Raw genomic sequence first — 27,370 nt, 5'->3', positions numbered from 1 at the left:
TACTCTGGACCCTTGGGATGGCTGTTTTCTGTTTATGCATCAGAAGCTATTTGAATATCACGTAGTCATTCATATTCTACACACATTCATTCAGATGAAGTTATTTTTTAGTAATTGTCATGTTAACAATCATAACTTTAGTACATTCCAAGTTTTTGTTTTATGTTGCTGTCTTCCCTTTTCCAGCTAACACATCTCAGCAAATCTAATGTGATGTCCTGCTGAGTATTTTCTTGATAAAATAAGCAATTCTAATTTCTCTATATAAAAATAAGAATTTAAAGTATATACACTTTTTAATATCATTTTATATTTTTGCATATAAGGTTCCAGGAAACAAATGAAAAATATTATTTCCTATTGTGTTTTGTTTTGTTTCTTTTTTTTTTTTTTCCAACTCTGAGAACGGCATGTCCCATTTTTAACTCATCACATCATGTTTTTTTTCCAGGACTACAATGATGAAATTCGTCAGGAACAACTACGTGAATTATCTTACTTAAATGGCTCAGAGGACTCTGGTCGTGGCCGAGGTATTAGAGGCAGAGGGATCAGAATAGCTCCCACAGCTCCTTCAAGGTACATTCATTCTTACTTTAAATAAATTAAGGATGATGGCAGGCCTTTTCTGCCCTGCTTTATGTCATGATTATCACTAGCAGTAAACAGCAACATCAGCCACAATCACTACCACCACAGCAAAAACAATAACGATGAAAGCTTATCAGGTACAGAAGAGCTTTACACATATTAACTCACCAAATCCTCCATACTAGGAGATAACTAGCAACTACAGGTGAGAAATTGAAGTAGAGAAAGGTGTAGGAAATTAACCTAGGGTCACGTAGACAGTCTGACTCCAGAATTCACAGTTTATACTCTTAACAACTACCCCGAGAAAATAAGGCAGCAAACCGGAGATTTTCTACTTTCCTGTTCTATCCTCAGGATAAGAACACACAGATGATACAACTATTCACCTCTTCAAACCAAGATACCCTTGTATGAAGAGAAAACTGTAAACTTTTTCTGTGTTTTAAATGGTCCTTGAATTGATATAGTCTTGCTAGATAAGGAAGTAGAGAGATAGAAATACAGAGAGAGATACCGATAACATATGTGCCATCAGCCCAGAAGGCCAGAACACTTCTTGCACGGCTGATGGTAAGGATATTCAAAGTTCAGAGGGTACTTATAGCTCCTCTTGGTGATCAGAGAGGATTTTATTTGATTTTGCTTATTTGCAAAGAAATTGGTATCTTTTTGTATTAGAATTTGTTTTGCAGGGTTCTGAATTGTTTGAGATTTTAATAGAAGGCATTGGTTTGAAAAGAGTTAAAGTAAAAAATACTCGTAGCCTTCGCAGAACAACTGTGTGATTTAATCATTCTCTTCACCTTGTTATAATTGGCCCTTAAGTCTCTAAAGGACAGAGATCTAAAATATTATTTCATGTATTACATAAAAATTATCTTAAGATATGCTAAGATATTTTTCAGATTCAGTTTATTTACTTAAATTATACTTCAAATACTTTCAACCACCACTATCAACATAGCCACTGTTTGTAACACTTAAATCAAAAATATCTCAAAATGTTTCTCACTGGTCAGAAACAAAAGTAAAGAATGATAAATTACCAAATAAAATATCAAGGAATACTATTTACTAGAGGTAAAATGCGGTAACTCTAGAAATTCTGTTTCACTAAAAGCAAAACTTCTGAATGTGTTCTAGAGCTTATTTATATTTTATCTTTAAAAAATCAAAAATAAGCTGTCTAATGCTGTTCAGGATCATTTGTTTATGCTAAGAATTAGTGTGACATAACACAATACTGTACTTTTTTATGGGATGAGTGTTTTATAAAACCGTGTGCATTTCTAAACTCATCTTGATGAGGTAAAAAAGACATTATTGCTAGTCATCTTTAATGGATTTAATCATAAGTTAAATCATATGAAATTGCAACTTTTGTAGTTCAACAAATGCCAATTTTACAGCTTTATGTGGTTGAAACTAAATATATATTTAGGATGCCTGAGGAGGGCACACACTTTTCTATTTCGTATGCCTTAAAATGGGGGGGCATTAAAATAATGAATTTATCTGCATTTGATAGTATGAAATCATCATAGCAATAGATTTTGTTTTGTTATTGATATCCCTTAGTTGAATTTTGCATCTGGCATTTTTGAGTGGACCATATAAGATTTTAATTTCAGAGAAGCCTTATTCTAAGATTTCAATCCATTTAAATAATTGAATATAGGATAGTGCATTATGGTCTGGATTTTAATATATCTTCTTAGAAGAAAAATTTGATTGAAAGATTTTACTGTTTAATCCCATATAACATACAGATCTGATACTATATACATAAAAATAAAATTAAATTAACATTAAAAATTAAATTTCACTTCCAATGCTGTACTGATATCATTAGTGGTGCTAGCATTAATGAGAGGAAATGAAACAGAATTTTATTGTCTTCTGTTTCAAACAGTATGATGAACTGTATCTACAATTTAAAATGAATAAGAAAATAGCCTTGCAAAATAGAAAATCATATTACTAAGAGAACTTTGCATGAGTTAACAGTTGCTAATTTGAATTAAGTCATGAAATTATTACTGTATGAAGTTATTTAATTACACTTACATTCAAAAAGATGATATCTAGAATATTTTTAAATTATATAATTTGTTGAAAATATATTTAATTAAAACAATTTGCATTTCAATAATCCTATCTATAACTTTAATTTTCCAATAATAATGTGAACCAGAGAATAAAGTGTTACATCTATATATTGTAATAATAATTTATTTTGAATAATTGATGAATAAAAATATATGACATCTCTAACACATATCACCACTACATGTTACAGTGAGTGCAGTCACTGGAAAATGAAACATTAGGGGTAAATTTTGAAGGCTTTTGTTTACCACATTGAGAACTAATACATAGAACTAATAGAGTTTTTTTAAAGAGGAGAGTAATCATATTTATTTATATGAAAGACTACTCAGTTATCACTGTGGATGATGCAGAAGAGTTACAGTGATTGAGAGAGAGAGACAGAGACAGAGAAACCATCTTATAGCAGGGGAGCCAATGAGAAAATGAGTCCATCATCCAAGGCAGGTAACAATGAGCAGCATTTGGAATAGACAGGGATAGGGCCAGATTAGAGATTGACATTTATATGAATTAATGCCAATTAGATGAGAAATTGGTGATATCATTAAGAGTAGGTGAAGGATCAAATTAAATGAAGAATATAATTATTCCTGTAAATAATCTGAGCTTTGTGGATGGCTGGTGTGACCTCAGGCAGGTAACTTGTACTCTCCATGCCTTAATATCTCAACTTATGTTTAAAATAGTTTAGAACTGCCCACATGACAAGCTTGTCAAGATGCTTAAATTAGAGTATTCATTTAAGGCAGTGGTTCCCAAATTGGCCTGTATTCTGGAATCACTGGGAGCTCCCTGTCTCCAGAGATTGTGGTTTAATTGGCCTAGGATATGGCCTGGAATTTGGAACTTTCAAAAGATTCTCAAGTCACTTTAACATGCAGGCAAGTTAAGAAACTTCTGATATAAGGAAGACAAGCCAAGATATGGCATTGTGTTAGGAAGAAAGAGATTATAGTCATCATCAGAGGTACGGATTGCAGGGTGCAACCATGAGATCAAGGACAGAAATTGGGTACATCCAGATTCCAAAGTGGGTCCAGGAATAGAAGCCAGTGAAGGAGGATAAGGAGTAAGAAGGAGGAATGAGGAAAAGTAGAGAAAAGCAGAGTCATAAAAGTCGGAAGAAACATTTTCCAGATAATGGTCCACAATCTTAAAAATAGTAGAAATGTGCTGTGGCATGGAGACTGTAAAGAAATCTAGTGGATTTGGAAATCAGTAGGCTACTGGTGATCTCAGCCAAGAGCACTTTCAAAAGAGGGGTGAAAGCAAGAACTAGACTGATAATATTCAGTTCAGAAATGTAGAGGAAGTCAGACAAATAAAGGAAAGGATACTGTGGTGTGGTTTTAGCCAGGGGCAGTATCCTAAAAAAAAGTGATGTGAATTAAGTTGGAGGAGAGAACAAGGAGGTTAATATTCCAGGGAAAGAACATAGTGGATAAGAGGTAATGAGTCAGGTTCAGGAGACAGGTTTGCTAGGGCTGTGTCTGGTAGTCAGTTGATGAAGGAAGAAAATGGAAAATTAGATTTGATATGATGAGCATCATATAATATTAGAGCAGAAGGAAGTACTAAAAATTTAGAAATCTGCATTTTACTCATTAGAAAAATATATCTACCTCAAGCCTGGGTAGTTATAATACTTACCCATGACTATTCAATGGTATAGTGAAGACTTGTGCATATAGTTTATAGTAGGGTGACCATATAATTTATTGTCCACACATGGATACTTTTGAGAGTGTTAAAATGCTAAACTGAACAGGAAGCTAGGACAACAGTTCTAAAACCTGGACATATGCTCATCTTGCTAATGAGGAAATGGAAATGTGCTTGGAGGAACAGTGAAGGCAAAATTGGTTTTTACATCCCTTTATATATTATCAGGATAATACAGAATACTGTATTCTCAGCCATGTTGTACTTGAAGCCAGCACTGGGCCTCTGGGTCTTTGTGTTTCACCCTCTCCCAATCTAGGAGAGTATTCTTTATACATTAGACTCACAATAAGTTCTCTGATCATTTCTCTATTCATCAGCTCTATAAGCTATTTAAAACTTTTAAAGGCTTTTCCCGCATTCGTATTCTTCACTCATAAAAGCTCACTTTTATTTTAAGCAAGAAAGAGCAATCTGACTGCTATTCATAGCAGACAGCATAACCTACGTCCCCATATGTGGCTACAGCCAAATACTGTGATTGTTGACATCCCAATGATCATCATTTTTTTTTCCAAAGCTTTAGTGTTCCCACTGAAAGCAGTGCTATCTAGAGGCCAACCTTTCAGACATAATAATAAAAAGTGAAATAACTGTGCTTTTGCCCAAAGACTTCAGACAAACACTCAACCTTTCTAAAAGCTTCAAAATACCATAAAAATTGGCTACAACCATTTGATCTTACACTTTTATTGCAAGCTAATTTTGTATCAAGAACTGCAATACAAAGTATTCAGTGTATTATTTTTATTACAGATACTAAAGTATTCCTCTAACACCATAGTTACCATAAGAAATTATATTCTGTCAGGAACTGCACCAGCTCAGGGGGTTACATGCATGATGATAAATCAGTGACAAAGAGTTGTGATTTCAAGTGACCTCAAACTTAAACTGCTGTAATAAAATGATATCACTATGGTTAGACTTCCACATTTTATTTAAGTGCAGACAATGAATGACAGCATTGCCCATCACTGTCTATAATCCCCAGCATAGAGGAGATGTAGACATCCAGCTGCTCAGTTTCAGAGATGGTCCAGTGAGTCATATATCAGACAATGCTCTGATTTGTGTCTTCTTGGAGAATTTGGAATTTAATGGAGTTATATTCAGAGTGGGTTTTTCTTTTCTTTTCTTTTTTTTTTTTTTTCTTTGCTTAGGGTTTTTAGTTATGTAAAAGACAATAACAAAGTATTTTACATGGTTTTTATAAGAACTAATCATAGTCAGTATTTGCAATGATTGTCTTCTATAGATATCAACACACTTTGTATCTTATATAATTTCTATTAAACACACACACACACAGAGAGAGAGAGAAATTTGTATTTCTTTCACTGTATGGAGGCTGTGAGATGAAAGCTTTTTCTGTGATAGTCTCTTTTCTCGCATCACCTGTTTCTCATCTATACATGACTTGTTTCTCTTAGGGGCCGTGGGGGTGCCATTCCTCCTCCCCCACCACCTGGACGAGGTGTTCTCACCCCTCGAGGAAGCACTGTAACCCGTGGAGCCCTTCCAGTGCCACCTGTAGCAAGAGGTGTCCCTACCCCTCGAGCCCGGGGGGCACCAACAGTGCCAGGATACAGGGCGCCTCCTCCTCCAGCCCATGAAGCTTATGAAGAATACGTAAGTACTCTCAAGAAATAAGTTGTAAGGATGAGTTCAGTTGATTAGTTAACAAGCTACGTCTCAAACCGTTCATATACCATGAATATAGCAGGTAATGTTTGTTGCAGAAACGAATGTCATTTGCAAGAGAATTTAAGCAGCGTGTTTAAATGAGAGCATTTTGAGAAAAGGTTTCGTTTTACAGGTGTCATCACTGTTAGTGCTAGTTAAAGAGCTTGTATTTTAAGAACCAAACTATCCTGAGGCTTTCTTATCCTTAGGAAGTTTGATCAGATTTCAAATGAGAAATAATTATAAACAAAAAGTGAATTGCCATGTATTCAGAGATTTCCGGAACTTGATAAATATTAGCATAAAACTCAGAAATATTTGACAAATATAATATGATTATATTATACACTTTGGGACTATTGTAAGACCGTGTGGCTGGTCTTTCATTTATATATCCTGACTCTTTCTTTCACCATATTAAAGACGGGATTGGCATAAAAAATTCAAAAAATTATACAATGAACAGACGAAATGCAGTGTTTCCAAGCATCCCCCTCCTTTCCTATCTACTATTATCTTTTGGTCATCTTATGTATCTAAACATCTTTTAACCTTTAGTTCTGATTGTCAGTATTCCACTAATTACACTGTGGTCCTTGTGTTCATTTCTCAGACTAGATTGTGAAACTTGTAAAAAGGGGAAATTTACTAACAGTGTAACAATAGGAAGTCTTCTGTAAATGTTAAATTTAACTGATGCAAGCCAGATCATTGTACTATGAAAAAGATTTATTTTGCCTTTAACCTCTCCAGCATGTCCATCTCCTGATCTAGGTATTTGTTTCATTCAACTGTCCATAAGCATGCTGTCCTGTTCAACGTCTTATATAAATTATTTCTCATTAAACATAAACTCATCAAATACAGTTACTGTCACATATGGGGCACTCAAAACATATGGACTGGTTAATAGTCAAAACTTAGCTATAAAATAAAGTGAATATAGTTTATAGGTATTACTAAGAGTATATTAATTTTATCATGTATTCATTTTTAGGAATAATGTTACTGCTTAAATATGAAATATTGACTATTGTCTATAAGAGTGAAGTAAGTGTAAAAATCCACTTCTACTGGAACAGATGAAATGTGTTCATCTAAGTATCTTTACTACATCAAGTATTAATATTTAAAAACTTAGACAATCTTAAAATTGCAAAACCAGAAACAGAAATATATTCTACTCTGCAAACAAACCCACAAGTCAAAAAAACTCAGGGACTAGACCTAGTTCTGCCATTTCTTGCCAGAGACATAGTACGTGAAAAATAAGTACTTGTTTAAATGAATTAAAAATCCACAACAAGGGTGGCAGGATCACTTTTATCTTTGAGGAACTGTTTAGCTCAACAATCTTTAATGTACGTTGTCACTATGGTGTTTTTGTCTTCCAAATAGAGGCTTAAACAGATCAATTTTTAAAATTAAGAAGAGAGAAAAACTTAGTTATTGGGGACCCAGCCGCAAGGACAACATGGAGAGACACTAATTTTTAGAGAGGAAAAAGTATTATGAGCTTGGCGGACATCCCAAAATATATCTAGGAGAACATACTATTGATAATAGTAAAAAGTATATGGATATATTTTTGAAAAACTGTTTATAGCATATTTTATGAAAACCTGTCCTGTATTATATTTTCATTATTTTTGTTTCTGAAAACAATTTAATGAGTAAGGTTTAATATGTTGCTGATAGGCTGCTGGCTGCAATCTTTGAAATCCTTAGTGCCCAACCCCGATTAGCACTCAAGAGCTGCTACTCTCTGCTCTAATTTTAGACTATTGATTCCTCTGCAAGGAGTAAGAAAAACAAAAGTTTAAGTGTTTCAATAACAAAATAATAGCACCATGCTGAGTTGATGGTGAAAATCTCAAAGGAGTTCTTAACTTTCAGATAAAATTTCTTAGAAAAGCTTCCTTTTATTGTAAATCACACTAGGAGTCAATTCACTCTTCAGACTTCTTTATCCCCTGCTGAGTTTTCAGTGTTAAATTTCTGACCACATAGAATGTATTTAGGTAATCAAATCCACTCCTGGCAGCTGGCCTGACAAGAAACAGCTTACTGTAATTGAGAATGCTGTTTAAAACCATATTAGTGTTAGCTGAGTCTTAAAAGTTTTTTGAATTTTAGTTTGTTACACATCGTAACCCAGACTTTAAATATTTTAAAGCTTTTTTTCATTGACCTTCTGCTAAGATGGTACATTTACATTTTGTAGATCCATCTTCATGATTGAAGTAGATTTGCCGAATCAAAAATAATATTTCAACAAAAGCTTCCATAGGACAAAATATTAAGCATTATCAGCTCTACCGTTGCTAAAAGGGAATAAATTAAAACTAAAACTTTTGAATACCTCCTAGGTTGCAGTCACTGTACATTAATTCACTTAATCTCAGGATAATACTAGCAACTAGTTTTAGATTTTACTATTTTAGTAGGTAAAGAAACTGAAGCTTGGAACTGAGAATTGCATCCACTTTTCTGTCTCTACAACCTCTCGACCTGATGCATTGTGTTTCCTCTTGGTAAAGAACCATAAAGTATCCTGTAGAGTACTATCTCACAGAGAACTCACACCATTTCACACAGATCAGTTGTACTTCATACTCCCATCTAGACCACTAGCCAGTGTTTTAGTCCTCTCAGCAGTACTTAGGACATCTCCCAGTATTTATACTTGCATGAATATCTCCAACTACAGAGAACTCAATACCTCCAGAAACTAAGTGCTGGAAATATAAAAACTGTAGTTAAAGAGAAACTATCTGTACTCTAAAAAGTATGCCATCTAGTGGGAGAGATAGCATTAGTCCAACAATTAACACATATGCATTTGCTATATAGGGCTGTTATCTTACTCTCCCTCTATTAGAAGTCATTTGTTATCATCTTATCTCACTTACAAGATTTTATACATCCTAAAGGCAGTGTTTCTTAAATTTGCTTTATCTTTTCTGTTCTAAGTAAAGTGCTTTGAATTGAACCTACTTATGATATTTAAGGGAAAAGGTTATACATATGCACACTAATACATATATAAACATATATATTATGACAGTAGAACACAGCATATAATAAGTACCAAATAGAAAATATGCATGCTCCGGTAAAGGGAATTATCACTGATGGCTATATGGCTGTTTTAGGAAACCTCTAAGACGGTAAGAAAAACAATTGCAAGGAGACCAGGATAATAGTTATAACATTTAGAAGCAGAGAGAAGAGGGAGAAAAGTCCATGCAGAAGGGATGGTAAGAGCAAAGACAAGAAAAGGAAACTTTCAAAGCAAGTGTAAAGAATCTGGAAAAACAATTTGGTGAAATAGAATTTCTTTAAGATAGCAGTGAAATAATGGAGAGAAAAGTAGAGAAGAGTTACATATACCCTCAAGGCTGGACTTCACTTATGATAAAATGCCACCTGAAGATTTCATAGCAGAAGGTAACCTGAGGTTTTGGGGAATTTCATAATTATTAGTTGTCTAGGGTGGATTAAAGAAGAGGATGAAGAAAGGAGAAGATTTAGGGAATTAACAATAGTGAGGCTTACTGAGATGTGGCCCTAGCTATGACGACAGGGATGAGACTGGAAGTATTCAGGCCAAAGGTAAAGCTGAAGTTAAAAACAATAGGATTTGATGGCAAATGCATTTGGAAAGAGTAAGAAAAACCAGGCAGGCCTCACTCAAAGGTGTGTTTGTACATGGGAATGGTTAAAGGAAGAGGCACAGGAAGGAAGGCCATAATGGAGAGGGGTGGACAGTGAAGGAGTGACTTTGACGCTAAAGAAGCTCCCTCCATGGCTGTGGGAGGGGTTTATAAATGTGTTTACGTGGTCATCTCTCTTTGCTGCAAAAGTAAGGCAATCCCCAGGTGACATCCCCACCGATCACACTGCCCTCTGGGTCAAATGGTGGTAGAGGGGGCATGACTATCTGTGAAGAAGAGTTAGACATTTATTTAGTTTGGGTTTAGAGAAATATTTTGTTTGCATTATTTAGATATAGCTACTGTTCTGTTGTAGAAATATTTCCAGGAATACTCCTACCATCTCACCTAGTGTTGTGACACAAGTATTCACAGATAGAGGTTTTACAGCTATCGATTGTGAACTACAACACTGATACAGGAAGGATGTGATTAGTGGAGGAGAAATAAGGTTTGAATTGTATTGGGCCAGAATATGCTCTGTGGACAACTCTTTCAAATCATTCAGCTCAGCTATGAAACAGACTTGACAGAAGTTTCCCCAAATATCAGAACAATGCTAATGGCTATAACATAACCAGCAATGAGTTGTGAAACAGAAATGCACTTTTTAAAACTATCTGTAACAACTCTATTTTTTTTCTATCAACCAGCTAGAGAAAAAAAATCCTTAATTTTCTTTCTTCTCTATAGAAAATATTATCAAAATTATTGTCATATTAGAAGATGATCAAAACGTAGACCCCCAAAAAGCATAGGGATTCATTGACTAACAAAACAGAAATTCTGTATTGTTTTCTAGATTTTGTGATGTTAATAGTATTTTCAGGTTTAGAAAATTTATAGTTGTTTGTTATTGCTTTTCTCATTCAAAATAAATATTCACTTTCCTGCCAACTATGTATACATAATTTTAAAATCTTTTTCTTAAACAGGGAATGCAAAATTATATAATTTTGAGGCCCCATAAACTTTGCATCCCACCCTGAAGAGGAAAATAATGGCAACATTTATAGGAAAATACTCATCTCTATGTGGGACAGAGCAGAGAGAGACTGTTTAAAGAAAAAACTGTGTAACCTTAGTTTCTTTCTGGTACTAAAAGTCTGTTCTGTGCTTAGCTAGAACCAAGTTAGTGCTGTTAATAAGTATGCTATTCCTTGTGGAAATGCTGTCCTTTTAACAAAGGTTACATAGTGTAACAGTAACAAAGGTTACTGTTATGTGCAGGTAAAGGCACACAGCTTCTGGAAGTGTCTGTCAGAACATTTCACCCTATGGAAACATACTGACAACATAAAAATCTGCTTATATAAGCACTCCCTTGTAACTCATATGTTGGTGTATAGCTTTTTAAAAAGCAGATCAAAAATAAAAACAAAGACACTTCAAGTATACAAAACAGTTTCTAGTTTCTAAAGACATATGTTTAATTTATTTTTAAATTATTTCATATTTTCTCTAAGGGTTAACACCCAGACATCAAGGAGGTGTATCGGGGCACAACAAAGCAAGAAGAGATATAATTAAAATTCAGTTCAGCATGACATGGGAAATTTTGACTCTATAATCAATCATGCTAACCTAATTTATAGAATGCATTTTGACAAATTTTTGAGAAGTTTCTCTTTTCATCAGCCTTGAGTAAGCCTATCAGCATTCCAGCCTATCCTATCATCTAATTCAGACTCTGAGGCATCCTTCCAGTAACAGTGAGAGAACTAGAAAATTCAATGGTAAATCAATAGTCTTTAAAAGTTCCATAAATGAGTTCAGGCTGCCAACCCTCAGTTTCATGTGTATGGAACATTTTTTGACAGGAGAGGGAAATAGGTATTAAATGATAATTGAAATCAATTCTTGTGCCATTTTTGTGCAAGGAAAGATTATGAGCCTGGTCTATGATACATTTTGAGGGGAGCCACGTGTGGTTTTTTGTGTAATAGCCAAGAGCCTTTACCCAAAGAAGGCAGATTTTTATTAGAGTTTTTAGACTGGATATTTGTATTCCATTAAACATTCTCATCTGAATTTCATGCCCTAGTCCCCATTTATTAGAGACTAATTTACCGGGATGCATTACAGAGTTTTGTTTCTTGAAATGTAACTAATATTTAAAATAACCGAAACATGCAAGGTTAATGAAATGTACTGTGAAACTATAGGATCAACTATTCATAGAAAAGAAAAAGGTAGAGGTATGTAAATACTGTTAAAATATTACATTTATTTCCAATAGTTATGTAAGATGTCACCTTTTAAAATTGTGCATATTCTTCTTCTGCAGTTGAAATTCGAATAAGCCATCCTTCTAGCATTATGTTTAAATTTTAAGTCATTTTAGAACAAATGTAGATTCTTCTATTGGCTACAATACTCAGAATTATATTCAAACCTGTACTTTATAATTAACATGATGACTAATGTCTTTCGTAACACTTACAAGGATGAAAATAGGTTTCTCTCTGTGCCATTTTGAGATGGCTTCTAGCTGCTATAAAGTATTATATCATAAAGTATTTTAAAGTTTCCTCTAGGCTCTGTTGGAGTAAAAAATGCCATGATCTTTATGCAATTTCTGCTGTAGACACAGGGAGGACAGCAGTGGCAAAAATGACAAACTGCCATCTCAGCCTCAAGGAGTTCTACCTTTTTTTTGCAATATTATTTGTATATTTTAGGCTATATTATTTTCTATCTTTTGATCATACACATGGCCTAAGGATTAAAAATGAAAGTGAGTTGAGCCTTGATTTATTTCTATAGGTATATTCCTAAAAAGCTATGCTGGGTACAAGTTAATAATTTTAAATCATTTTTTCCTTCTGAGTTCATTATAGTTTTGACAATTATACTCCCACAGAAAAATTAACACCCTATAATGAGTTACAAATCATACCTAAGAATCCTAAAATTCACTTTAGATTTTGTTGGTTGAAAAACATTCATCACTGTGTTTTGACAACACCACCCTTATAATTTTCTGGCAAGGAAAATGTCAATACAAATTGCCTGCTTAGTAAGATTGTCACCGGCTTTGCAGAAAGCTTTATAGGAATGGTTAATTAGGACTGAGATCTTTTCCACATTTTGGACCTTTTCTGTTATGGATTCCCTATTTAGTGGAAAATAGAGGCTGCTAAGTCGTTCTATCAGAAACAGATATTTGTGATTATTTTCTATGATATCTTATGATCCAAAGGCTTTTACTAGGGAAGCTGCAGATATTCTTTGCAATAACTTATAATAATCTCAAGATTTGAGTTAAGACTACTTGTCTTCGTTGTTGAAGATGGAAAATCACATGTTTCCTTTATATGAAACCATGTTGTGGATCCATTTGGTAGACGAAGGACACAGAAAGGACCCTTGTTTATTCCTTCTGCCTCATATTTCTTAGAAACCAAATAGAGAATAGGCTGCATTGCTTAGAAACCAAATAGAGAATATACTGATGGGCTTTTTATTTTTTCATCTTTCTTCAAATATTGACATTCATTCTTCAACAGTACCTCTGACTTATAAACATCCATATAAAGTGAGTTTTTATTTTACACTTTCATGGATACTAATAGAGTTGGAGAGGTGCAGATACAACTGATGTGAGTGCCAGATAGAAGGTGCAGGTTGCTGGGGGATGAGTAATTTGTTATTTCAAGTGATCTTTTCTTTCTTCTTCTCAACATCTGCAAATAAGCCTGAAACCTTTCCTACTTTTTTCTATTCTTGGTATAGGGGGAGAAAACCTCACATGTTAAGAATCACAGAGATTGTGTATCAAAGAGAACAAGAGATATTTTGCTTCTAATGTTCTCACTTTCTTCCTCTTGTGCAGCAGTACTGGATGTTGTAAACTACTTGAAAATAAAAGCTGATGCCCTTTGTTGTAATTTAGCCCATGTTGTAATTTCTGGAGGTCATTTATATTGCAATATTTTTGGATTAAAGAATATAGCTACAATATATACCTTTGCAGAATAATAAATAACCAACCTAAATGGTAACTGGTGCCCACAGCCAATATATTTTGCCCTTCTGCACAGGTACAGAGCACCCGTTGTTGTCAGACCTCCTATTCAATTTGTTGGTGCCTGAGCCATACTGACTATTAATATTGTAACACTTCCATACTGGTGAATTTTAGAAATTCAGCACTACAGGTGTTCCCAGCTAGACAAATTAAGTCAACTAAATTAGAGATTAGGAGGATTCTCTATTGAAGTCCTTGAAGCAGATGTCTAAGCCAGATGGTTGCACTGCACCAGAACCTCGTGTGATCACAGTGCTGATGCATTTGTGACTTCAGAAATCCCTGTACTTTGCCTTTCAAGATGTTGAACTTTCTCACTGTCTCTTTCTTGGTCTTTCAGTGTGTCCCACATCTGTAAAGAGGGTTGAACATAATCTAATGGACCTCACTACCTCTCTCCAGCATTTATGTAGAATCTCCTGAATGCAAAAGACTTCATGCATTTTGAATGTTTAAAAAAAGGTCTTTTTGAGTTCACTATTTTAATTTAATGTTGGAGAAATTAAAGTTAGGAGAGTAACTAAGTAAAGTCACATGACTGGAAATGCCAATCATAGATTTGCTGACTTTCCCTACAACTCTTTTTCCAATGGATATTACAAGGAGAGAAGAAAAGGCACAAATGCACTTAATCATGGGCCTTCCAGGTCAGTCATCTGGCACCCATGTGGATCTGAGGTTCAGGGTTTTCTAAAATTACAGGGAGTAGGCTGAGAACATGACATATGAGAATGTTTGAGCCCTTATACCAAGTATATATACACACGAAGTTTCTGTGGCCCAAATTTCTCCTCTTATCTTTCCTCCTCAGAAACCTAATGGCCTTCTAGAAGCTGCACACAATCCGTGCCACATCCTGTGCCTTTTATTTTTTAGTTAATGACACTCCTAAGGAAGCAAATGTTTGTCAGCAGCATAAACAAAATGAAGGACCCTAGTTTTCCTTTATTTATCAAAGTGGTTTCTTCTTGGAAACAGGATTGATAGAAATCATATAAGAATATTCTTTCTTCCATGTCACTTCTTTCTAAGACTTCACCCAAGAGTAAGAAGTTATAGTTGTGAAGACAGGAGTATAGTTTACTGTAAGACAGAAAACACACTTGGAGGCAGGAAAAGATTTTAGGAGATATTTCTAGGGATTTAGTCAGTTAAAAAGTAGCTCCTTACTCATTAAGCAGGAACTGATCCCTTATATGTTTGAAACCAGATCTTTAGAAAATGTGCCTGTTTCATATTCCAAATACATTAAAATGTTTTAAGCAATGTATCTGGTACAGAACAGAATTACACACATAGATCTGTAAATATAATGAAGCAAAAATATATTTCATTTCCTATCTAGATTTTGTATGAGATTTTCTTTTACATAAAATATACACTTAAGATCTAGACAGCAGAATATGATTGTTTCATATGTCACTTAGGCAGCAGATATTACCCCTAAAATAAATCGACCAAATCCTCTCCCTTCCAGAATGCAATCTCCTCTATTAAAATTGGCTCCCAAATTAACAATTTTCCTCCAGCTATATTTTGTATTTTTTCTATTATAAGTTTTTACAGGGCTATTATAACACCACAATTTCAGGTTTGATCTCCAAAACTATCTTAAATCTTGACTCTCTCTATTGTCATATCTGTTCAACAGTCTTCAATTTTGTGTGTACTTTTCCATTCGGAGTACCTCTCTTCTTATACTCATGCATCCGAACCTGATTTCATCAAACAATTCCAATTTAGAATTCCTCCTGATTTGCCTACTTCGACTTAGTTGAGCCTGAAAAAAATCTAAAAATTATAATTTGATTCTTTCTTTGCTTTGTCTCAAATATTAAATCAGATTTATTTTCCTAAAATGCTAAATTTATCTTATCACTTCTTTATTTAAAAACATCAATCTCTTCCTGTTACCTAAAGGTTAACTTTTCAAATTTGTACATATATAAATATATAATACTATGAGAAGATAAAAATATATAATGTTATGAGATAAATATTATGAGAAGATAAAGATGAAGTTAGTCTTAACTAATGGTTTCATTTTCAAATAAGATTTTGACAAAAAAAAATTTACAATAGATGAACAAGAGACAAAAGTCCTAAATTTATATAGTAGATACAGTTAGCAGCAACTTTAAGATGTTAGTATGTTAAAGGATACTGAGCTATTTGACTAAATTTACTTTAATGTTTATAGACTCCCCATTCTGTATTATGCTAATTTCCACAGGCAGAGGAAATGAAGGATAAAAAGGTGGTCACCTTTATTAGATGTCTATTATATGTTAGGACTTTATTTAATATCACAATAATAAAAGTTAAGAGGCATAATTCTTGTTTTTTTCATTAAGGAGTTTTAGGGTCTAATAATTAGATACATATATCAGGCATAGACCTGATAACAGAGCCAGATAGGTCTGTCTTCAAAGCTAACGGCATGTAAAGATGTAAAAGGCAGAGTTCCTGGCTTTAAAAAGGAAACAGGTAAGATAGCTGGGGAAAAACAAAGCTCACAGATACAGGGCAGAATATAATTTATGAGGGTGAACTCCAGACTTCATTGTTAGATACATGCTGATATTTTCCTGACTTACCTCATAAAGTGGGTGTGAAGTAGTACCAGCTGGAAATCCCATTAAACTAAATATATCTGTAAGGTTTTTTATTAGCCTTGCTTCTACTCAGAAAGCCTGAAGAACTAACTAGGTATACTGCTTTCTGTTTGATATAGTAAGTATGTGGGAATTTGGTGGAGGGGAAGCAACTAATAGTCTTCAACTTTATGGTAGTCAGGATAGAAAAGACTAGGGCAGTTAGATGTATAGTCAAGTTCTTTAGAAGTCTAGAATATTAATAGTAGCAACACAAACAATGGGAATAATGAAAATTATAATAGAAGCAACTAATGTAATTAAGTAGTTATGATCTACACACTAGGCAAAGGTCTTTACTTTTAGCACTTAATTTTGCAGTAACCATATTTTTATTGGTATTATGCTCATTTTACAAACAGATTTGAAGAGGTTAAGTAATATGCTCAAAGTTGCCTAGCCAGTAAGTGGCAGAGCCAGTGTTCCTAAGTTTGATGGAAAAAGTGGTGTTCATAGCCTCTAAGCTGTAACAATGTAGCGTTTAACACATGGCGGGTGCTTGTCTAAGTGCTGTATACCTATAGATTCAAGTTATTTTCTTGGCACCCGTATAAGTATTATTCCTGTCCTAGATATGAAAGCTTACATCCAGAGAAATTGAATAATTCAACCAACATCATCCGGGCAACCAGCAGCAGAACAGCAAGTTCAAAATTAGCCGTCTAGCTCTAGTTCATGCTGCTCAGCTATCCCTGGGGAACCAACAAAAGTGTCATTTAGACAGTCAGCTACAGATAATATCAAAGGAAAAGAAATAAGTACAATACTTGAAGGAACCACTTGGTCAATCTACCTGGACTATAAGTGAACACATAAAAACAAGGTCTTGTCGGGAGAAAAAGCTTGAAAAATAAGTTAGGGGAAAAGTAGTACAATGAATTGTGAAAAAGAATTGCCTAGAAGAAAACTTAATAATTAAGTTGGTTATTAGTGGGGGGTTGTTCAATGTTTCTGAGACATCTAGGAAACTGTACTTCATGAAGATTAATGTGGCTGTGCAGGGCAGCAGGAACCGGAGCAGGTAGACAAGCAGAGATGGGAAGTGTCGTTGGAAGTTATGTAATGACCTAAATAAGAATGGAATAGAAAAGAGAGAACTATGGGAAATACTATGGAACATATAGTAAATTAATTGAACCCAGCTGTGGAAATAATTCCACAATTTATGTCATTACATAAGACATTTTAGATAATCTAAAAATGGAATACTATTCAATATTATTGTATTTCTTTTTACTATAAATCATTTTTAATTCATCTACATAATGGTAAAAGCTTAGACTATTAAACATTTTAGATAATTTTTATGAAAAAACAATCTTCATAAGATTTTTAAAAAAGATTTAGGAAAGTAATATCTATACTTTTACTATAAGTAAAATAATGTAAGGTAATCATGTAATGACTACAGATTTTTTAGCCAAATGCTTGAACCATTTTCTAAAGAGATGTTTTAAACATACTATCACTGAAACACAGTGGTTTTTTACACCATTTTTTTAGAGGTACCCATCTGTCAAAGGCAATTTTAGCCCTTGCTCCAGTTGCATAATAGTTTTTTTTAAGTAGTTTGTGTCTTTATTATTTGTCGGAAATTGCTTCTTTGTTTGCAGAGCCTCTGCAGCTCCTCAGGGGAGCAGTGTGGGTTTGCGTGTGCTGTAACCCCCTGAGAATATAAACTCCTCCGAGTTAAAGGAGGGAAGCAATGTGGGTAAGGGAGAGGGGAAAAAAAGAAAAAAAAACAAAAAAACAGAACTTTCTGATTACTAAGAAACATCGTCTTCCTTTTCCATAAATCCTCCACTGAATTTTCTATTTCCATTCCCAGGAAGGCATTTAAAAGACACACTATAGGAAGTGTGTAATTATCTTTTTTCTAATGTATTTTCTAGGCATTTCTAGGTCCTCTGGCTTCCTAATTTTCTTTCTGTTCCTTTGGGTCTTTTAGCCAGACCAGAACAAGAAAATTTAGAGGGTATGTAAGACTGGAGGTCCAGTGCAGGGGTCAGCAATATTTGCCTGTAAATAAAGGGCCAGATAATAAATGTTTTAAGCTCTGTGGGCAATGCAGTCTCTATCATGACTACTCAACTGTGCCATTGTGGCACAAAAGTGGCCATACACAATATGCAAATGAGTAGAGTGATTATATTCCAGTGAAACTTTATTTATGAAAACAGGTGGCCAGGCTGGATTTAGCCCATGGGTCATAGTTTGCCAACTCCCAGTCTAATGTATACCACCTACTGTATTTGGGTCTCATGACAGATATCAGAATCAAATTTACAAGGAACATATTTCTGCAATGGTGGCAAAAAAAAAAGTCCCTGGAATTTTAAGTTGGTTAAATTACCCAAGGCCATTTATTTCCTTTTCTCATAGGGGCTGCATGACACAGAGGTGGGACAAAACATTACATAAAATCATGTCAAATTTACTCTATCAGTTCTCAGAGACGGCAGTTTGCATATACTTATTTTTGACTTCAAGCCCCTTCCGTCCTTTTAAAGATACATAAGTGATGCAGCACATTGCCAAATTGCTCACTGCAACAACCAAATGCCATTAAAGGAAAAAAAAAAAATCTCATTTTCAGCAGAGCTTCAGAAGGCTAGATGATGAAGGCACCAGGCAGGTGACTGTCTTGTTAAATGATAAATGAGCTTGGATCCTCTTACTTTTTTAGAAGAATGTAGGTACACTAATACCAATATTCTATATAGCTACCTACTTCTGATGATACATTCTTCTGTGTCACCTCACTGGTAGTGCTAGGTCCCTGCCATTTGTAATAATCTAGTATTGTAAGCTACTGTCAGATAAATATTCACACAAGCGCACTACTTGTTTTCTTCTGAAAGAATCTGTTAGCCATCATGCTTTAGACAGACTCAAATTTAATGCATTCTTTAAAAAATGTGTTTGGCAGTAAAAATGTTGTGGAAATTGATCTTGTTGTAAAATTTAGCACCTTAGATTTGACATTAAGGCCACTTAGAGACTTCAGCAATCAGTAAGGCATAAAGAGAACAACTGAATTTCAAGGTAATGGTTTGGAGGGCATAAAGTGAAAAACTGCAAGACGCTGCAAAACCTAATCTTTTAAGTTGGTCATTTATTTGTCAACTATTCCTGCTCCAGGGTACTCCACGTTTGCAAATAAAAAAATAAATAATGTCTTTCTCTATGACATTGTTTTAAATATGGGAGGAATATACCTGAATCTTTAAAGATTACCCCAACTTCACAAATCAGCAAGAAAACAAAAACCCAAATCATACAGAAAATGACAAAAAAGAATATAATAATTAAAAAAATAAATAAGAGGGTAATTATGACATTTAAAGTTAGACAGTTATAACCAAATCTGCTAGTTTGAAATCAGAATTAAAGAACTATAAAATTAACTATTATGGACATGGAGAATAAAATAATTATCATATTAGCAACAGAAGGTGAAAAGTCTTATTTGTATTTGGTGCCTGGTAGAAGGTTGATTTTAATGACGTATGTTGTAGTCATGACACAGTTCAATAGAAGGATAGATACAATACTTTGTGGAAATGCAGAAAGTTACTTGTTCAAGGCTTCCTTTGGTCTGTGAAGGACAAACAGTTATATAGATGTAGTGGAACCTATTTCTCAGAGTTAAGCCTGAATCAGTCCTGACAGTGTAGGTTGTATAATTTCTGAAAAGTGTCATCTTTAGGCAAGAGTAGGGTCTGAGTAAAGCAGATTGAAAGGATTTCACTTATTGGCATGTGTAACATACGTATAGGGCCTTTTTGTTGCCCCTGGAACTGGGCTTTTATGGACAAGCTTGGCTTCTCGCTCCATCTCCCCCCACATCCTGACTCTATAAGCCTGGCTTCGGCCTCTTCTATTTACTGTGCACAGAACATTATATGGGTTTCCATACCTCCCTAATTTGACTCTGCATGGAATTCTTTCTGCTTTTCAACACCACTCTCTGTCTCTCTCTCTCCCTGCCCCCACCACGCCCACACCCACACACACTCACACATTTACCCATGATGGGATCGATTCAGCCTGTCAGGTCCCCAAATCAAAATTCACATTCCCATTCCTTAGCTACCACCTTAAAAAGCAATGCTTAGTCCAGTCGGCCTTTCAGGTAGTAGTTACCCACTTGCTTGTCTCTTCTGCTAGATGGTAGGCCTTACAGAGGACATGCTAGGTTTATTCTCATTTATTTTCTATATTGTTTTGCAAGTAAGTGCTCAATTAAAAAATCGATTAAATGACTGATTTTTATCAGCTAGATAGCCAGTTCTAAAGAGATGTGGAATCCCTGCCAGGAGTTGGACATTTTAAGAAATACCAGGAGGATTTTACATCATGGCATCAGTTCTGACTAGACTCCTGTACTGATACCGGGATGGGCGTATAGAGCGGGGAGATTGAGCCAACCTCTACTCAATTTCCTTGATTTTTCAGACTTGGTTGTTCAGGTTTGTTTGACTCTCATTATGAAGCTCTTTCAGACACATTTAGATGAGGTGCTTTTCTCATTACCTGTGTTGACACAGCTTTCTCTACCAGGGTCAACATTGCTGTGGTTATACAAAGAGAAGCATCCAAGCAAATACTGACTAGTTACTGATAGGGAAATAAAGTATATGTGTAGTAGTGATTACTGGTGTTGAAGAAGGGGGAAAAAAGTAGACACATTTAGGAAGGAGGGGGCTAAACAACATTAATTCCTGATATACATTAGAGACTGGTTTTGTGCTTGTTCTGCTAGCTATTCTGTTCAATCAACATGAATTCTTATATGATGTTGACAAATGTTCTAATTGAAGTACTTTTTGAAAAAGGTGTCAAATATTAGATTTCATTAAAAAATTAATTATCAGCATTTATTTTTGGTGAAGACATATACTATTAAAGCTATTTTTGTGTATATGTGTAATAAATGTTAGTTACTATTTCTTATTTGAAAAAAGTCTTCAAATGAATAAATTCCTCTAGCATTTCATATAAAAAATTATATAATCAAAGGCAATTATCAAAAAATAAAAATATATTAATCCCATTAGCTAAACAGTTGCTTTCACCATTTTTATTAATGTGAAGAATTATATATATGAGTTCATACCATTAATGTATAGTTTAAAAATAATATTCATAAAATAAACACACATAAAGTACACAGGTTAGAAAACAAAACAAGTCTGAATGCCCCCCATGCATCTTTGTCCAATCCTATCCCCCATTGTTCTCTCAGATATATTGACCTGAACTGAATTTTAATTATCACCTTGATTTTCTCTTATTGCATATATGTATCTCTTAATGATTATTATGTTTATTTTGTTTCTTTCTAAACTTTAAAAAGAAGAGACTCACACTATGCATATTTTAAGTTTTAAGGTTTATTCATATTGATGCATGTAGCATAGCTTATTCATTTTAACTAACGAAAATACCAGGATTTTAAAAATCCACCTTGTTGTACATAAACATTTGGATAGTTCCTCTTTTTTTTTTTTTTTTTTTGCTTTTATGAACAACATGAGCATTCTTGTGCTTGCTTCCTGTTGCTAGGTCATAAAGAATGAGAATGTTCAACTGTTTGAGATAAATTATATATCTCATTTAACTTAGCAGATATACTAAATTACCTAGTATATTATTACTGTCCTTAGTTCTCCGCATTTTGCCAACTAATCAAGTGTGAAATCAAATTTTTTTATTGTTTTAATTAGCATTTTTATTATTACTAATGAATTTTGTTATATTTTCATAAATTTATTGGGTGTTGCTACTTCCATTTTGTTGGAAATGCTTGCATAACTATTGCTTGTTTTTCTATTGTATTGCTTGTTTTTGCATTTATTTGTGAGAGTTCTTTATATATTCTGGATACTATTTGCCATTTATATATTTTTAAAAAATCATCCACTGATTTGTGATTCTATCTTTTCACTCTCTTTTATGATGTTTGATGAATAGAGGTTCTTATTTAAATGTGGTAGAATATTTAAGTTTTTTTTTAATAGACCATGATTTTTATGTCTTATATAAGAAATTATTTTCTATTCCAAGGTCATAAAAATCTTCTCCTATGTTATCTTTTTTAAATGATATTGCTTTTTCCTCCAGGTTAATTCAGCAGGAACAGATTTTACACATGGTATGTGAAGATATTTAAGTTTCATTTTTCCCCCTTCATGGATAACCAATTTTATCAGTGCAATGTATTTAGTCTGTTTTTTCACCCATAAATGTGCAAAATCATCTCATATATAGCAGATTATGAATGTGCAGATCAGATTCCAAGTTCTCTGGTCTCTGTTTTTCTTTCTATAAACCAATATAACACCAACTTAATTTTCATAGCTTTTTAATTGAATCTTGGCACTAGTCACACAACATGTCTTTGTTCATTTTTCTCCTTGGTACCATCTTAGCTTACCTTGGTCTTGTTTTCCCACGTAAAACTAAAATTGATATATTATTTGGGAAAGAATTAACATCTTTATTATATTGAGTTATTTGTCTTGTACATGGCCTATATTTCTATTTACTTCGCTCTTCTTTAATTACTGTCAATAAAATTTAATATATTTCTAGATACATTTCACATTTTTTAGGCCTAGGTGTCTTATATTTATGTTACTTTAATACCTGATAACTCTTTAAAAATTATTATTGTAATTATTCTGTTTATATTTATTGTATAGCAACTTAAATTTTGGATATTCATGTCATATCCAGAAATATTTCTTATGTTTCTTATGAATTTATATTACACCTGGAAATATTTCTAAAATGTATTACATTTTCTAATGATCCAAAGACTCTTTGGGCTACCAATTTGGATTCACATGCATTATACTTAACAAAATACACAATCTACCAGTTTTTTTAACTGCCTCCTAAATAACACAGGGAACTAAGATTGCTTTAATTCTAATGCCTCTCTCAAATTATATGTGTTATTTAGGAGTTTTCCAATTTATTCCTAAATATAGATATTGAATTTATTGTTTATATTACATTTTGGCTTTAGATTCACCCATTTGTTTTCTGTTTTCTTTCTTTTTTAAAATTATACTTTAAGTTCTGGGGTATATGTGCAGAACGTGCAGTTTTGTTACATAAGCATACACATGCCATGATGGTTGCTGCACCCATCAACCAATCACCTATATTAGGTATTTCTCCTAATGCTATCCCTCCCCTACCCCCCACCCCCTGATAGGCCCCAGTGTGTAATGTTCCTATCCCTGTGTGCATGTGTTCTCATGGTTCAATTCCCACTTATGAGTGAGGACATGCGGTACTTCTTTCAGGAACTCTTGTAAGGCAGGGCTGGTGGTGAAAAAACGTCTCAGCATTTGCTTTTCTGTAAAGGATTTTATTTCCCATTTGCTTATGAAGCTTAGTTTGGCTGGATATGAAATTCTGAGTTGAAAATTATTTTCTTTAAAAATGTTGAATATTGCCCCCCCCTCTTCTGACTTGTAGAGATTCTGCTGAGAGATATGCTGTTAATCTGATGGGCTTCCCTTTGTGGGTAGCTCGAACTTTCTCTCTGGCTGCTCTTAACAGTTTTTCCTTCATTTCAACCTTGGTGAATCTGATGATGTGTCTTGGGGTTGGTCTTCTTGAGGAGTACCTTTGTGGTGTTCTCTGTACCTCCTGAATTTGAATGTTGGCCTGTCTTGCTAGTTTGGGGAAGTTTTCCTGGATAATATCCTGAAATGTGTTTTCCAACTTGGTTCTGTTCTCCCTGTCACTTTCAGGTACACCAATCAAACATAGATTCAGTCTTTTCACATAGTCCCGTATTTCTTGGAGGCTTTGTTTATTCCTTTTCATTCTTTTTTCTCTAATCTTGTCTTCACACTTTATTTCATTAAGTTGGTCTCCAATCTCTGATATCCTTTCTTCCACTTGATCACTTCAGCTATGGATACTTGTGTACGCTTCATGAAGTGCTCATGCTGTGTTTTTCAGCTCCATCAGGTCATTTATGTTCTTCTCTAAACTGGTTATTCTAGTTGCAATTCGTCTAACCTTTTTTCAAGGTTCTTAGCTTCCTTGCATTGGGTTAGAACGTGCTCATTTAGCTCAGAGGAATTTGTTATTACCCACCTTCAGAAGCCTACTTCTGTCAATTTGTCAAACTCATTCTCCATCCAGTTTTGTTCCCTTGCTGGAGAGGAGTTGTGATCCTTTGGAGGAGAAGAGGCATTCTGGTTTTTAGAATTTTCAGCCTTTTTGCGCTGGTTTCTCCACATCTTCATGAATTTATCTACCTTTGGTTTTTGATGTTGGTGACTTTCAGTTGGGGTCTCTGAGTGGATGTGCTATTTCTTTCTGTTTGTTAGTTTTTCTTCTAACAGTCAGGCCCCAGTGCTGCAGGTCTGCTGGAGTTTGCTGGAGGTCCACTCCAGACCTTGTTTCCCTGGGTATTACCAGCAGAGGCTGCAAAACAGCAAAGATTGCTGCCTATTCTTTCCTCTGGGAGCTTTGTCCCAGAGGGGCACCTGCCAGATGCCCATTGGAGATCTCCTGTATGAGGTGTCTATCAGCCCTCTACTGGGAGGTTTCTCCCAGTCAGGATGCATGGGGGTCAGAGACCCACTTGAGGAGGCAGTCTGACCCTTAGCAGAGCTCAAACGCCATGCTGGGAGGTCCACTGCTCTCTTCAGAGCCGTCAGGCAGGGATGTTTAAGTCTGCTGTAGCTGCATCCACAGTCACCCCTTCTGCCAGGTGTTCTGTCCCAGGGAGATGGGTGTTTTATCTATAAGCCCCTGACTGGGGCTGCTGCCTTTTCTTCAGAGATGCATTGCCCAGAGAGGAGAAATCTAGAAAGGCAGTCTGGCCACAGCGGCCTTGCTGAGCGGCAGTGGGCTCTGTCCAGTTCGAACTTCCCAGTGGCTGTTTACACTGTGAGAGTAAAACCGCCTACTTAAGCCTCAGCAATGGCGGCCCCTCCCCCCACCAAGCTTGAGCATCCCAGGTCCATCTCAGACTGCTTCTGTGCTGGCAGCGAGAATTTCAAGCCACTGGATCTTACCTTGCTGGGCTCTGTGGAGGTGGGACCTGCTGAGCCAGAGCAGTTGGCTCCCTGGCTTCAGCCCCCACCCCTTTCCTGGGGAGGGAACGCTTACATCTCACTGGCATTCCAGGTACCACTGTGGTATGGGGAAAAAAACAAAAAACAAAACAAAACAAAAAACCACTCCTGCAGCTAGTTCGGTGTCTGCCCGAATGGCTGCCCAGTTTTATGCTTGAAACCCAAGGCCCTGGTGGCATAGGCATTGGAGGGAATCTCCTGGTCTGCAGGTTGCAAAGACCATGGGAAAAGCACAGTATTTGAGCGGGAGTCCAGGGTTCCTCAGGCTCAGTTCCTCATGGCTTCCATTGGGTAGGGGAGAGAATTCCCCAATCCTTTGTGCTTCCCGCGTGAGGTGACGCCCCACCCTGCTTCAGCTTGCCCTCCATGAGCTGCACCCACTATCCAACCAGTCCCAATGAGATGAACCAGGTACCTTAATTGGAAATGCAGAAATCACCGTCTTCTGTGTCGATCTCACTGGGAGCTGGGAGCTGTAGACCGGAGCTGTTCTTATTTTGCCATCTTGCCAGCAATCTGTTCTCTATTTTCTTATTTCATCATGTCTTCTTGCTTGCAAACCTTCTTTGGATAAATTTTCTTCTACCTGACATACATTCTTTATAAGTTCACTTTGTCAGTCTATTAATAGTAAGTCTCTCAGTTTTTATTTGCCTAAAATATTTTTATTTTGCCTTGTTACTAAATGTACTATCACTGGTTATATAATTCTATGTCATCAAATATTTTCTCTCACTATATTGACGATATTCCACTTGCTTCTAACATTGCTATTAAGAAATTAATAAAAACAATAGAAAATTGTGTGAAGCAGCAGCTACAGTGCATGGCATACACAGAGAGGAATGAAAGGGCTGAGTAAATACAGCACCTTCAATTGAAATGCCCAGGTACTCACATTGAGATTGATCAGGAAAACAACTTGACCCATGGAGTATGGAGAAAAGCAGGACAGGGTGATGGCCCTCCCGGGAGCAATGTGGAGGCAAGGGAACCCCCAACCCCAGCCAAGGGAAGCAGTGAGTGAATGTGCAACTCCCCCAGGAAACCAAGCTTCTCCCATGGATCCTTGCAACCCTCAGATCAGGAGATCCCCTCCTGAACCCACTCCACCAGCGCCTTGGGTCCAACACACAGAGCTATGTGGAGTCTCAGCCGAGCAGCTGCTCAGTAAGCACAGAGACCCACGACCGTTACATGCTCCAGTCCCAGGATCCCCAGCAAAGGAGACTACAACTCAGGCAAGCCGGGAGGTCCATAATACCCTTTGGAAGGGTGCTGAATCCAGGGGTCTGAGCAGCCTCAGCCTGTGGGCCCTACTTCCATGGCACCTCACAAGATGAGACCCATTGGCTTTGAATTCCAGATAGGCACTGGCAACAGGGTAGTGCTCACCTGAGACTGGACCCAACTCCTTGGTGGGGGAGGGGTGGGCTGCCACCTTTGCTATTTGAAGGATTCAGCCAAACAGCCTGCAGGCTTTGGAGAGTCCAAATGGCCTGCATGAGGAAGAGACCTTCCCCCCACCCCTGTCCCCAGCAAAGTGCAGTTGCTTTACCAAAATGCAGCTAGACTGCTTCTTTAAGTGGGACCCCGATCCATTCCTCCTCACTGAGCAGGACCTCCCAGCTGGGGCTTCTAGCCACCCTTGCTGGGATTCTATGGACAGAGTTCTTATTTCTCCCTGCGACATTAAGCAGGACCCTGATTTATTCCTCCTCACTGGCCAGGATCTCCCAACCG

The 27,370-nt window shown here is 35.7% G+C and overlaps 1 protein-coding gene across 12 annotated transcripts in view; it reads left to right on the top strand.

The window, feature by feature from the left end:
* KHDRBS2 (KH RNA binding domain containing, signal transduction associated 2) overlaps window positions 1-27,370 on the top strand; it is a 631,237-nt gene that overhangs the window by 375,530 nt on the left and 228,337 nt on the right. For all 12 annotated transcript variants that reach the window (XM_017957975.3, XM_017957976.3, XM_017957970.3 and 9 more), the window contains exons 5-6: window positions 452-579; window positions 5,862-6,060. In XM_017957975.3, coding sequence (XP_017813464.2) covers window positions 452-579; window positions 5,862-6,060 — 327 coding nt within the window. The remainder of the gene's footprint in view (window positions 1-451; window positions 580-5,861; window positions 6,061-27,370) is intronic.

The sequence above is a fragment of the Papio anubis genome, chromosome 6 (genome assembly GCF_008728515.1).
Source record: "Papio anubis isolate 15944 chromosome 6, Panubis1.0, whole genome shotgun sequence".
NCBI lineage: Eukaryota > Metazoa > Chordata > Mammalia > Primates > Cercopithecidae > Papio > Papio anubis.
Note: the sequence above shows the minus strand (reverse complement) of the source record. Positions and strands in the feature narration are given on the sequence as shown.